A 14,057-nucleotide genomic window follows, 5' to 3' on the forward strand; every position below is an offset into this window, starting at 1 on the left:
CTGTGGGTCAGCTTCTCTGGGAGTCACTGGGCCTGCGGAGACAGGGGCCAGGAGCTCCCGTGTGGGGCCTGAATGGGGCAGCAGCACGGTCAGCTCCTGGGCCCGGGGGAGTCACTAACCAGGGGGCGACTGTGGGCCAAATCCGGACCGCCGGACGCTTTGGAACAGGCTGCAACATCCTACTTCCCGCTGATCGTGAGGCTTGTTTGTGTCGGGTTTCCTCTGGAGTCTGGCCCTTGACAATACCCTGACCAAGCCATGTGGGCCTTGAGACAAACTAATTGACTACCCCTGGCTTAGGCTGTGCAGCCCCCCATCACCCTGCCTGCTTCCTCCCCGAGACGGCACAAGGACTGGGACGGGAGGGGGGTCCGGGGGCAGTAACCGGGGGGGCTCTGGAGACCCCGCAGCGCATGGCGGGAAGGCTGGAGCTGGTACGAAGCCGGAGCGGGGTTTGCACTGGGGGGGGGTCTCCCCAGCGCCATGCGGCTCCACTTAGCGAGGATGCAGCCCGGAGCCCCTGGGGCCGCGATTGGATTTTCTTGGCTGTGCCGAGCTGATCGATCCAGCTGTAATTAAAGTCGCTCCAGACTCTGACTCAGATTCAACCTTGTGGGGAAGGAACCGTGGGAGAGTCTCTGTGAAACACCCTCTGCTTCCCGTCGCCCGCCTGCCCACTGCAGGGGCGGCTGTGCCCGCCAGGGCTGGGCACCCCCAGCCCGGCTGCCAAGGGGCCTGGGGCCTGCAGCTCTCTGCGCCGGGGGTGTGGGGCAGCCCAGGGCCTTGGTGGGTGCCACCTGTGCCAAGGGGGCTCTGTGCCCACGGGAAGGGGGCTGGGCGGGGAGGGGATCTCCAGGCCGGGTGAGTTGCTCTGGGTGCTTGCAGCAGGCCCCCAACACGTACAGCATCACCCCCCCCACACCCCCCATCACCCCCACAGATCATCACACACACACAGAACCTCTCATACACACACACAGAATCTCTCTCTCTCTCTCACACACACACACACAGAGCCACATGCCCGCACGTTTGGGGGTGGGAAGGCAATGCAGCAGAAGCTCTCCCTGGGCTGGTCTCTGTCGGGGCCCCCTTGGCCCAGGGCAGGGCTCCCCAGTGGGTTTGGGGTGCGACCCCTTGGGTCTGCTTCTGCTTCCTCCCGGCCAGGCTGGGCTCTGCCCCTGGGCTGGGCTAGGGCCCGGGAAGTGGGGGGTCTCCCCGGGTGCAGGATGCCCCTCGAGGTGCCAGGCGGGGCAGCGCAGGGTGCTACCCCGAGGCTCTCCAGAGAGGCCTGGTTTGGCTGCAGCTTGGGGGGCCAGACCCAGACCCCACCGCGCAGCCTGGGCAGAGAGCGGGGAAGGAGCCGGCCCTGCTCCCACTCCTGGCAGGACCCCGCCGGCGCCTGGCCTCGCCCATGGCTGCTGGGCCAGGCTTTCGGGGGTGACCGGGGAAGGGACACACGTAGGGTGCCTTGGGGGGCTGTTGTAGGGCTGGCATCTCTGGGGGAGACCCCCTCCCCGGTGGTCTCCCCTTCCCAGCCCTAACCAGTCTCCCCTTTCCCAGAGTCTGGGGGTGTCTGCAGGGGTCGGGCGGATCCATGGGGGTGGGGACCACCCCATCTCAGCTCTCGCTGGGCAGGCGGAGGCAGGGGCATGGGGAGGTGGCCACTGAGGCGGGGAGAGGAGGCCACCGACCTGTGGGATCTGGCTGCCCCATCCCACCCCAACCCCCGCAGGCCCGGCACAGGGGGCTCTGTGGGGGGGAGGGGGAGGGCCGGGGGCCTGGCAGCGGGGGCTCTGGGGGGGAGGGTCCGTGCCTGGCACAGGGAGGGGTTCGTTATTTCCAGGGGTCTCCCCAGCCCCGGCGGGCGGCGAGTCCCTGCCAGCCAGCACCCAAGGGCGTCAGTGCCAGGCACTCGCCCCCCACAGCGCCATGCCGCAGCGCCCCCCGCTGGGCACGGCCGGCTGGAGTCGCGGGGTGCCCCCTCCCCGGCCAGTGACCCCGCCCCACTCCCCGCAGCGCCCCCCGCTGGGCGCGGCCGGCTGGAGTCGCGGGGTGCCCCCTCCCCGGCCAGTGACCCCGCCCCACTCCCCGCAGCGCCCCCCGCTGGGCGCGGCCGGCTGGAGTCGCGGGGTGCCCCCTCCCCGGCCAGTGACCCCGCCCCACTCCCCGCAGCGCCCCCCGCTGGGCGAGGCCGGCTGGAGTCGCGGGGTGCCCCCCTCCCCGGCCAGTGACCCCGCCCCACTCCCCGCAGCGCCCCCCGCTGGGCGAGGCCGGCTGGAGTCGCGGGGTGCCCCCCTCCCCGGCCAGTGACCCCGCCCCACTCCCCGCAGCGCCCCCCGCTGGGCACGGCCGGCTGGAGTCGCGGGGTGCCCCCCTGCCCGGCCTGTGACCCCGCCCCACTCCCCGCAGCGCCCCCCGCTGGGCGCGGCCGGCTGGAGTCGCGGGGTGCCCCCCTCCCCGGCCAGTGACCCCGCCCCACTCCCCGCAGCGCCCCCCGCTGGGCGCGGCCGGCTGGAGTCGCGGGGTGCCCCCCTCCCCGGCCAGTGACCCCGCCCCACTCCCCGCAGCGCCCCCCGCTGGGCGCGGCCGGCTGGAGTCGCGGGGTGCCCCCCTGCCCGGCCAGTGACCCCGCCCCACTCCCCGCAGCGCCCCCCGCTGGGCGCGGCCGGCTGGAGTCGCGGGGTGCCCCCCTGCCCGGCCAGTGACCCCGCCCCACTCCCCGCAGCGCCCCCCGCTGGGCGCGGCCGGCTGGAGTCGCGGGGTGCCCCCTCCCCGGCCAGTGACCCCGCCCCACTCCCTGCAGCGCCCCCCGATGGGCAAGGCCGGCTGGAGTCGCGGGGTGCCCCCCTGCCCGGCCAGTGACCCCGCCCCACTCCCCGCAGCGCCCCCCGCTGGGCACGGCTGGGACAGCAGAGCGCGCCAAGCGACCACTTCTCCCAGCACGTTGCAGGGCACAGGGATCTGTTGGCTCAGTTCAACTCTTCGTGGGCTGGAGGCTAGAGGCCCCTCCACCTCCTGGAGCCGCACCTCTCTGAGCCTTAGCACGTCTGTCTCTGCCGTGGGCCCCTCAGGGAGTCCCCTCAGTCTGGGCCCCCAGGGCCTCCACCCCCCCCAAAGGGATGATGCCCCCCGGCATCCCCCACCCACGCCCTGTTCTCTAGCCTGGACCGACTCTCAGCTGGCGTAACACAGGAGGGTTTATTGAGTGTTGAACCCAGCACAGGAAACTCTCCGGCCTCAGGCCTGGCCTCCCCCAGCCCAGCACATCCCAGTCTCCCCTGCACCTAGGGGGGCTCTGCCTGCCCCCTCCCTCCAGCCCAGAGCCCCCCTGCTTCACAGCTGGGCCTCTGAGATCCCTGATCCGAGCCCTCCCCCCGTCCATTGTCTTCTCTCCAGGGAAACAGGGTTGTAAACAGGGTCGCATGGGCCCCCTCTCCCCGCTTCTGTCCTCTGGCCCCTCTGGCTGGACCCGGCTGGTCCGGTCACCGGGGTCCCCTCTTCTCAGCCCATTGTCCTCCCGCTGGCCAGACCCGGCTGGGCCTCCCGGTCCCCAGTCGCTGGGGTCTCCGTTCTCCAGGCCATTGGCCGGGGTCCCAAGTCCCCTTGCTGGTCCTGTGTCCCGACAAACTCCCTCTCCCATCCCCTCGTTAAACCCGTAACACCCAGGGAAACTGAGGCCCACCCCCTCTGCATGCAAACCATAGGAAAAACAAGAAAATCCCCCATAGGAAACAAGGAAAAACAAGAAACTCCCGCACGTCATCACAGCTCCATGGCAGGGCCAGGCCTGAGACGGGGGGCGCAGGGTCTGGGCAGGGAACCTGGCGAGATCCAGGCCAGAACCCTCCCCCGGCGCCCAGAACCTGCAGGGGGGAGGGGGCTCCTGCTGCTGGCACCCAGGGGCACTGCAAGCCCAGGCCCAGCACGTGTCAGCTCCGGCCGGGCAACTGGGTGTCACGGAGTGTGGGGGAGTCAGAGCCCTGCACCCCCCACTTCCTGCGATTCCCCGGGACTCTCAGCCAGCCAGTAACACAGAAGGTTTAGTAGACGACAGGAACACGGTTTAAAACAGAGCTTGTAGGTGCAGAGAACAGGACCCCTCAGTCCGGTCCATCTTGGGGGATGGGGAGCCCAGACCCCACTTCTAGGCCTCCCCCTGTCTCCCCAGCCAGCTCTAAACTCAAACTCTCCCGCCCCTCGTCTGGCCTTTGTCCTTTTCCCGGGCCAGGAGGCCACCTGGTCTCTTTGTTCTCCAACCCCTTCAGTTGGCCCCTTTGCAGGGGAGGGGCCCAGGCCATCAGTGGCCAGAGACAGGGTGTCGGCCATTCTCTGTGCAGACCCCATCACACTGGCCCTGTAGGGCTCTGCCACAATCACACCCCCTGATCCCCCCATCTGGATAGTTAAGAAATGCCTAGGGGAAACTGAGGCACCCCTGCAGTATTCAGAGGAAACATTAAGAATAGTCCCACTTCGTCACACTGGGAAACAACACAAGTGGGGCCATATCACTTCTGCTCCCTCAACATCCCCCCAGCTGGGCAGTGCCCTCAGGCTGACAGCCAGGGGCCCCCATGTGAACCCCCACTCCCATCCCCCCAAGCTGGGCAGCACCCCCTGCCTGACAGCCAGGGACTCCCCTGACCTCCCCACTCCCACCCCCCAGCCTGACAGCCAGGGCCCCCCCTCTGATTCCCTTCCCACCTCTCTGCCTCAGTTTCCCCCTGTGTTCAGCAGGCATGAGGATCCTGGCTCCCCCGCCACTTTGTGCAGTGCTGGAGCAGAGTGTGGGCCCTGCCCCCAGCAGGGCATGGACAGGGTAGCGGTGCCACCATCCCTCCCCGCCACGCTGGGGCCCGACAGGCAGAGCTGCCCAGGGAAGGGCAGTGTCCAGCCCCCCAACCACTCAGCAGCTCCTGCGGTGCTGGGAAAGGAGCTGGCCAGGCCGAGTGCTCGTCCAGGGGGAGCTGAGGGTTCCTGGGTGTGTAGGAAGCTGCAGGGCTGCCCCCAGAGTCTGGCTCCCCCAGGGGGCTGGGGGCCCTTGGTCTGCAGGGACAGCTCCAGCTCGGGGCACTGGGGCAGGGCTGGCAGAGTACCTTGGGGGATGGAACTGGGGGCCGTGCGGTGACTCACAACCCGGCTAATGGATTCCCACAGGCCCCCAGCAGCTAATGTGCCCCCCTCCCACTTCGTCGCAGCTCATGGGGCAGAGCAATGAGACCCCAGGCCTGGCTCTGCTCCCTGGGCTTTCGCCCCGGCTCTCTGGCCCTTCCTCCCCAGGCAGAGCGTGAGGGGGCCACGCCACGCACCCCAATCCTGCCCTATGGCTGCAGTACAAGCCTGTGGCCCCGAGGCCACGGTTACGGGTGCACGTCCCCGGGGCATCTGGATGCAAAGGAGGCAGATCCCCCAGTCCTCATTCCAAAGGTGGGGCTGGGATCATGGTGCAGGGGACTGGGTGCTGCGGGGGGGACGGACTGGGCATTGTGAGGGGCACTGGGCCCTGCAGGGGGGACTGGGAGCTGTGGGGGGCACTGGGCGCTGCGGGGGGGACTGGGTGCTGCGGGGGGCCAGTTTCCCATGGAGCCCTGACAGCTGTGGGGAGGGAGGGGGAACACAAAGACCCTGTGCAGAGGAGCTGGATCAAGGGTGCTCCCAGCCGTGAGACATGGGGGTGCAGGGCTAGGATGGTGCAGCAGGATGCCTGGGTTCTGAGGCTGGGGGGCCTTGGGGCCCCCACAATGGCTCTAATTTCTGGGCCTCCCCCAACCCCCAAATCACAGGTTTCTTTAAAAACCAGGGGCCGATCCCGCCTCGTGCCTCAGTTTCCCTACCGGTGAAATGGGAGCTCAGTCCCAGCCCCTCCCGGTGGGGGCCACAGAATGAGCCGCACGTGCTGCCCCTGCCCCCCCCCCGGATGCCCCACGGGGCGTTTGGCCTCCCAGCACACGGGGCGGGGCTGGCGGTGCCCGCTGGGGCGGATCCCGGGGGCCCCAAATCCGGCTCCCCAGGGACCCACGGCTGAGCCGGACAATGGAGGTCGGAGGGAGGTATTTTCACACACCCCCCGGAGGGATGTGGGCGGGGCTGTCTCTGAAGCTCCGCCCCGGCCCCTCCCTAAATACAGACGGGGCGGGGCTGTCTCCAGGCCACCCGCCGCTGACCCGGCCCGGGCGCGGCACCCTGGGGACCCCCGGCTCCATGGCGCGGGAGCGCGGCGGGCCCCTCCTGGCCCAGCTGGCCCGGCTCGCCCGGCTCCTGGAGCAGAGCTGCGGCGTGGAGGAAGGTGGGTGCGCGGGGTCCCGGCTCGGCCCCCCGGACCCAGCCTCGGGCTGAGCCGCCTGGGGGGAGCCCGACGCCAGGGGGATGGGCAGGAGCTCGCTGAGAGCCCCCCTCCCCCCGGACGCTCCCCCGCAGCTCGCTGAGAGCCCCCCTCCCCCCGGACGCTCCCCCGCAGCTCGCTGAGAGCCCCCCCTCCCCCCGGACGCTCCCCCGCAGCTCGCTGAGAGCCCCCCTCCCCCCGGACGCTCCCCCGCAGCTCCCTGAGAGCATCCCCCCCCGACACTGGCCTCCCCCCCAGCTCGCTGAGAGCTCCCCCGGACACCCCCCCCAGGTCACTGAGATCCCGTGTCCCGCCCCCCCCCAGACTGCAGCCGCGTCGCCCGCGGCTTCGAGGCCTGCCGGCAGAGATGCTGCCGGCTGGGGCTGGACTGCGCCGGGCCCGCGAGCAGCTGCTGGCGGCGGAGAGCGAGTGCTCGGCGCTGCGGGTGAGCTCAAACACGCCCGCAACCAGGTGGAGGTGGAGATGGGGAAGCGGCAGCGGGCCGAGGCCGAGCTGGAGAAGCAGGTGCGCGGCGGGGAGGCTCTGGCTGGGGGGGGCTATGGCGGGGGGCTCTGGAGGGGCCTGGGGTTCTCAGCTTTGCTCCCCTAGGGCTGGGGTCTGCAGGAGGGCCCTGGCCTGAGGGCCTGTGGGGGGAGCTGAGGCCGGCTGGGTGCTGAGGGGGGTGGCTGGGGACGGGGGGTCCCGGTGGGGCTGTTCTCTCCCCCCCCAACAGGTTGCCTCTGCCCCCCAGGAACGGAAGCTGCAGTTGATCTTTGACTTCCTGATGCAGGAATCCCCCCGCGCCGCCCTGAGCGAGGGGCAGCGCTCGGCCCTGGTCCTGCTCGAGGGGCCGCAGCTGGGCACCGCCCTGGCACCAGGGCGCAGGTGAGCGGGGGGCGGCACCGGGAGGGTGCTGGGGGGCGGCACCGGGAGGGAGGCACTAGCTGCGGCCCCCTGGCCAGGCGCTGAGGCTAGAGAGCCCCGGTGGGAAAGGGGGTGAGAACGGCTAGTGGGCGAGTAGCGCCCGGGGGCCCCAGCGGATTCTCCATCACTGGCCACGTGTGACCCGCTCTGGGGGCCCGGGCGACGTTCTCCGGCCTGGGCCGGGCACGAGCCCGGCTGGCGATCGCAGCGGCCCTTGGAATCTGGGGATCCCCCTGGGACCGATTCTGAGCCCAGCCGGTGCCCCTCGCTCCCGACCCGCAGCCCCTCCTGTCCTTGGCCCACCCCCCAGCCCAGCCGGTGCCCCTCGCTCCCGACCCGCAGCCCCCTCCTGTCCTTGGCCCACCCCCCCAGCCCTGCCGGTGCCCCTCGCTCCGGACCCGCAGCCCCCTCCTGTCCTTGGCCCACCCCCAGCCCTGCCGGTGCCCCTCGCTCCGGACCCGCAGCCCCCTCCTGTCCTTGGCCCACCCCCCAGCCCTGCCGGTGCCCCTCGCTCCCGACCCGCAGCCCCCTCCTGTCCTCGGCCCACCCCCCAGCCCTGCCGGTGCCCCTCGCTCCCGACCCGCAGCCCCCTCCTGTCCTCGGCCCACCCCCCAGCCCAGCCGGTGCCCCTCGCTCCCGACCCGCAGCCCCCTCCTGTCCTCGGCCCACCCCCCAGCCCAGCCGGTGCCCCTCGCTCCCGACCCGCAGCCCCCTCCTGTCCTCGGCCACCCCCCAGCCCTGCCGGTGCCCCTCGCTCCCGACCCGCAGCCCCCTCCTGTCCTCGGCCCACCCCCCAGCCCTGCCGGTGCCCCTTGCTCCCGACCCGCAGCCCCCTCCTGTCCTCGGCCCACCCCCCAGCCCTGCCGGTGCCCCTTGCTCCCGACCCGCAGCCCCCTCCTGTCCTCGGCCCAGCCCTGCCGGTGCCCCTCGCTCCCGACCCGCAGCCCCCTGCCGGGTGGTGGGTTTGATTTCTGCTCCCATTGGTGCTTGGGCTGCTCGTTGACTTATCTACGGTGCCGTGACTCCCCCAAGCCCCCGTCTTGAGTCGCAGGTTGGGGCGGCTGAGCCAGGCATGCTGCCCTGTTGGGGGGCGCTGCTGGGGGGGAGCTGCCCTGGCAGGAACCGGCGCCCCCTGCTGCCAGCCATGCTGACCCGCTCTCTGTTGCAGGCTGTCCGCAGTGGACGAGTCGTGCACCTCGCTCACGTCCCATTCCGACATCAGCTACGACCGCACTGAGGACGACGTGGTGAGGACCCTCCCCAGGCAGCCGGCCCCGCTCCGGGCAGACGAGCCCCAGGCGTGCCCTGGGCAGCGCTGCAGGGCCTGACTCCGGCTGTCCCGGCTCGTTAATAGCCTGGGTGGGAGGAGGGCCTGGGCGCAGGCCCTTCTAATGTAACCAGCCCAGCGGGGTACCTGCCCCCAGTACTGGGTCTCCCAGCAGGTCCCTGGGGAGCTGGTGATGGCTTGGGTATGGAGCTGCCAGTGTGGCTCCGTGCTGGGTCATTACCCACGGACCTAGGGCTCTGAGCCCCACTGTGCCCTCCTGGGGTGCCCACCCCACTCCTGCCCAGGCGCCATCTCATTCTCACTCCTTTCAGGACCTGGACCTGACGGTGGTGAAACCCCTGAAGCAGAAGTCCCGGGAGCGCCCGGTAGGTGCGAAATGCTGCAGCTGCCCCAGGCTGGGGGTGCTCAGGGCCCTGGCGTGGGAAAGGGGGCAGGTGGCTCCTGGCTTCAGTCAGGTTCTCAACGGATGGGAGCAAAATTCTCCCAGAATGAGCCCATTGTGGACCCGCAGGATCGGGGCCCATAGCTCCAGCATGGGGACAGGCTCTGGGAGGCCCCCTGGGTGGGGGGGGGGTCTCCTCCAAGGGAAGCCACATGGTTTTGTCACCTCCTGGGGCTGGACCCCTGGGCCTGCAGCCCCCCCTGGCTCCCCCTCCACGCAGCAAGTCCCCTGAGACAGACCCTGATGGAGACTTGTACCATCTTGGGGGGAAGCACCCCCCCCCGCCAGCGTCTGCAGGGACACGCAGCCAGCGTGAGCCGACCAGCGGGTTATTCGTCACCTGGGAGCCCAGGGTAATGGAAGTTAAAGTGTCGGCCGTGCTGGTCGCCCAGGGGTCATAAAAATGTTCCAGAAAATCCCCCTTTGCCCCAGCCCCACGGGAGCAGGTGGAGGCTGAGGCCTGGGAGAGCTGACAGGCATCAGCAGAGCTGCATGGGGGAGCCAGGGCTGGGCTAGCAGGGGCTGCAGGTTGGGAGTGAGGGGCACCAGAGGACAGGGAGCAGGAGGGGTTGGATGGGGTGGGGTCCTGGGGGGGCAGTTAGGGGTGGGGGGTTCTGGGAGGGGGCGGTCAGGGGACAAGGAGCAGGGGGGGTTGGATGGGTTGGGGGTTCTGAGGGAGGCAGTCAGGGGGTGGGAGGTGGGAGGGGGCAGATAGGGGGCAGGGCTAGGCTGTTTGGGGGAGGCACAGCCCATCCCTTGCCCTAGTGCAAGGGCTTGTGGGCATCTGGACTCCTGGGTTCCATCCCCAGCTCGGCCCCAGTGGCATGTGGCCACGGTTCTGTGTCTGTGCATGGTGGGGACCCCTTCTCCCCATGCAGGGCGGCCCCAGCACCCAGGGGCCCCGGGGGATGGGGGGAGACAAGCGGCCAGGGCTCCTGGGAGCTGAGCAGTGGTATCGCCCTCCCAACCCTAGCCCCAGGGCTCCACTTCTGGGGGCAGGGCTTTGCCGGGCAGGACTTAGCCGGAAGTGAGGGGCTTCTGGTGCAGAGCAAAGCCCTGCCCTGGGCTCTGCCGGTGCCCCTCAGTCCCGACCCGCAGCCCCCTGGCAGCCCGGCCCTGGCTCTGCCGGTGCCCCCTCAGTCCCGACCCACAGCCCCCTGGCAGCCCGGCCCTGGGCTCTGCCGGTGCCCCTCAGTCCCGACCCGCAGCCCCCTGGCAGCCCGGCCCTGGGCTCTGCCGGTGCCCCCTCAGTCCCGACCCGCAGCCCCCTGGCAGCCCGGCCCTGGGCTCTGCCGGTGCCCCTCAGTCCCGACCCACAGCCCCCTGGCAGCCCGGCCCTGGCCTTCGCGGACTATCTCTTGTGCAGTGTTTCGTGACCTGGCTGCTGTTCTGTCTGGAGCCGGGGTGGTGCCCGGTGGAGGGGGGACGGGGGGGCTGCGCTGTGGGTGCCCTGCCCGGGCTGCTCTCACCTGCCCGTCTGCTCTGTCCCCAGCGCTCGTCTCTGGCCCCCCTGATCGGCCCCGTGGTCGCAGCAAAGCGCACGCGCCCCCCCGTGCTGCCAGCCGCCGGCGTGAGTATGGGCTGGGGGGCCTGTGGGAGCCCCTTGGAGACGGGTCAGGGTGAGCGGCCCCTTCCCCCGGAACATGCCTGGACCCCGGGGCTCCCGTGGGCAGCTGGCCAGGGCCGGGTGACCGTGGTGGGGCAGCCCCTGGCTGACTGGCCCAGGAGGGCAAGTGAGGGGTGGGGACGGGGCACGGGCCCTGCTCCCCAAAGGCTCCACCCACCTTTCCCTGGGCCCCCAAATCCCCGCTCGCTTGGCGCCCCGCTCTGCTGCTTGCCCTGCAGGGCCCCGGTGCGGGCTGGGCGGGGGCAGGGCCCTGCGGGCAGGCTGGGGGGCGGGGTGGGGGGCAGCTCAGCTCCAGTCTCCACCTCTCCCCCCCACAGGCGAGTGAGCCCCTGGTGTCGCTCTCGGCGGGGCCCGTCGCTGAAGACCGAGGCCCAGACCGGAGCCGGCTGCCCGTGGCCGCGGTGCCCGTGCTGGGCCGACGCTCGCACCTGGGCCGACGCCTCTCCACGCTCACAGGTCGCCCCGCCGTCTGTGGGGGGCGGGGGGGGGGGGCAGTGTGCGCCTGGCCGGGGCCGCCCCGAGCCACGGGGGGCTGGTGCTGGCCCAGCTCCTGGGAGGCCCCGGCCGTGCCCTGCCCCGGGAGGCTGCGTCGGCAGCTGGGGCCCTGCTGGGCCAGTGCCCCCCCCCGCCCCCCCCAAGCGGGAGGGTCTGGGCTCCCCTGTGGGAAGGGGGGGGCGCTGCAGGGGCTGGCTTGGGCAGCGGGAGGGTGCCTGCGCTGGGACCCCCCCACACACTGATTCTCCTCCCCCCTCCGCCCCCCAGAGCTGACCACGGTGTGGGGAGCAGTGAGGACTCGGACAGCCACCCGGAGAGTGGGGCAGGGCTGGAGCCCAAGGGGCTGGACCCCTTCCCCTCCCCCCCACAGGGGCCGCCGCCACCCCAGCACCTCTTCACTTCCAAAACGGTGGGGAGCAGCGCGGGCCCCACGGACAGCCCCTCCCCCATACAGGGGCGCCTGCAGCCGGGGTCCCAGCTCCCCTTCCCCACCACATCCCACGTCCGCTCCCGGGGGGCTCTGGGCGAGCAGGTTTGGGGAGGGGGCAAGAGCGGGTCTCCGGGTGAGATTGGCCCTGCGGGGGTCCCGGGGGGCTCTGGGCGAGCAGGTTGGGGAGGGGGCAGCGGGTCTCCGGGTGAGACTGGCCCTGCGGGGGGTCCCGGGGGGCTCTGGGCGAGCAGGTTTGGGGAGGGGGCAGCGGGTCTCCGGGTGAGATTGGCCCTGCGGGGGGTCCCGGGGGGGCTCTGGGCGAGCAGGTTTGGGGAGGGGGCAGCGGGTCTCGGGTGAGACTGGCCCTGCGGGGGGTCCCGGGGGGCTCTGGGCGAGCAGGTTTGGGGAGGGGCAGCGGGTCTCTGGGTGAGACTGGCCCTGCGGGGGGTCCCGGGGGGCTCTGGGCGAGCAGGTTTGGGGAGGGGGCAGTGGGTCTCCGGGTGAGATTGGCCCTGCGGGGGGTCCTGGGGGGCTCTGGGCGAGCAGGTTTGGGAGGGGGCAGCGGGTCTCTGGGTGAGATTGGCCCTGTGGGGGGTCCCGGGGGGCTCTGGCGAGCAGGTTTGGGGAGGGGGCAGGCGGTCTCCGGGTGAGACTGGCCTGCGGGGGGTCCCGGGGGGCTCTGGGCGAGCAGGTTTGGGGAGGGGGCAGCGGGTCTCCGGGTGAGATTGGCCCTGCGGGGGTCCCGGGGGGCTCTGGGCGAGCAGGTTTGGGGAGGGGGCAGCGGGTCTCCGGGTGAGATTGGCCCCTGCGGGGGGTCCCGGGGGGCTCTGGCGAGCAGGTTTAGGGGAGGGGGCAGCGGGTCTCCGGGTGAGACTGGCCCTGCGGGGGGTCCCGGGGGCTCTGGGCGAGCAGGTTTGGGGAGGGGGCAGCGGGTCTCCGGGTGAGATTGGCCCTGCGGGGGGTCCCGGGGGGCTCTGGGCGAGCAGGTTTGGGAGGGGGCAGCGGGTCTCCGGGTGAGATTGGCCCTGCGGGGGTCCCGGGGGCTCTGGGCGAGCAGGTTTGGGGAGGGGGGCAGCGGGTCTCTGGGTGAGATTGGCCCTGCGGGGGGTCCCGGGGGGCTCTGGGCGAGCAGGTTTGGGGAGGGGGCAGCGGGTCTCCGGGTGAGATTGGCCCTGCGGGGGGTCCCGGGGGGCTCTGGGCGAGCAGGTTTGGGGAGGGGGCAGCGGGTCTCCGGGTGAGATTGGCCCTGCGGGGGGTCCCGGGGGGCTCTGGGCGAGCAGGGTTTGGGGAGGGGGGCAGCGGGGTCTCCGGTGAGACTGGCCCTGCGGGGGTCCCGGGGGGCTCTGGGCGAGCAGGTTTGGGGAGGGGGCAGCGGTCTCCGGGTGAGATTGGCCCTGCGGGGGGTCCCGGGGGGCTCTGGGCGAGCAGGTTTGGGGAGGGGCAGCGGGTCTCCGGGTGAGATTGGCCCTGCGGGGGGTCCCGGGGGGCTCTGGCGAGCAGGTTTGGGGAGGGGGCAGCGGGTCTCCGGGTGAGAAGGCCCTGCGGGGGGTCCCGGGGGGCTCTGGCGAGCAGGTTTGGGGAGGGGGGCAGTGGGTCTCCGGGTGAGATTGGCCCTGCGGGGGGTCCTGGGGGGCTCTGGGCGAGCAGGTTTGGGGAGGGGGGCAGCGGGTCTCCGGGTGAGATTGCCCTGCGGGGGGTCCCGGGGGGCTCTGGGCGAGCAGGTTTGGGGAGGGGGGCAGCGGGTCTCCGGGTGAGACTGCCCTGCGGGGGGTCCCGGGGGGCTCTGGGCGAGCAGGTTTGGGGAGGGGGCAGCGGGTCTCTGGGTGAGATTGGCCCTGCGGGGGGTCCTGGGTGGGCTCTGGTCCCCGGGGCGGGGGGGGGCAGTGGTTCTGGGTGTGGGGGCGGCGGGGAGGGGTCTGTCCGGCGGGCCCGGTGACTCCCCTCTCGGCAGGTGATCCGCCCCGAGCCCTGTGCTGGCTGCGGTGCCCGGGCCCGCTTCGGGCGGGTGGTGCTGCGATGCCGGCAGTGCCTCCTGCTGGCCCCACCCCGAGTGCCGCGGGCGCTGCCCCCCCTCTGCGCCCCGGGCCCCCGGCCCCGGCCCCGGCAGGTGAGTACCCGGGGGAGCACCCGGGCGGGCCAGGGGTCCGCGGCCCGGCCCTCCCTCACCCTGCCCTCCCGCAGGGCGTCCTGGCCGACTTCGCGCCCCCCACGGCCCCCCTGGTGCCCGCCCTGGTGGTTCACTGCGTGAGCGAGGTGAGCGCAGAGGCCTGACGGAGGTAGGAGGGAGGGGAGCTCGGGGGGTGGGGGGGGGGTCCCTGCTGTGGAGACTGACCCCCCCCCCCGCACCCCCCAGACAGGGCTGTACCGGGTGCCCGGCGCGGAGCCGCTGGTGCGGGAATGGAGGCAGAAGCTGCTGCGGGCCAAGGGGGCGCTGCCCTCGCTGGGCCGCGTGGGCGACGTACACGTGGTGTGTGGGGTGCTCAAGGACTTCCTGAGGGGCCTCGAGGAGCGCCTACTCTGAGGATA

The 14,057-nt window shown here is 72.0% G+C and overlaps 1 protein-coding gene across 1 annotated transcript; it reads left to right on the plus strand.

The window, feature by feature from the left end:
* The first annotated feature begins 6,163 nt into the window (after nt 1-6,163).
* LOC140895238 (rac GTPase-activating protein 1) lies at nt 6,164-14,052 on the plus strand. The gene is given in 14 exon segments (XM_078847976.1): nt 6,164-6,289; nt 6,650-6,771; nt 6,774-6,850; nt 7,077-7,210; nt 8,418-8,496; nt 8,849-8,902; nt 10,472-10,549; nt 10,924-11,075; nt 11,078-11,510; nt 13,483-13,572; nt 13,574-13,642; nt 13,713-13,782; nt 13,785-13,807; nt 13,885-14,052. Coding segments are annotated over 13 exon segments (1,506 nt in total). The 5' UTR covers nt 6,164-6,289; nt 6,650-6,692.
* Nucleotides 14,053-14,057: the final 5 nt, after the last annotated feature.

The sequence above is a fragment of the Lepidochelys kempii genome, chromosome 11 (genome assembly GCF_965140285.1).
Source record: "Lepidochelys kempii isolate rLepKem1 chromosome 11, rLepKem1.hap1, whole genome shotgun sequence".
Classification (NCBI taxonomy): domain Eukaryota; kingdom Metazoa; phylum Chordata; order Testudines; family Cheloniidae; genus Lepidochelys; species Lepidochelys kempii.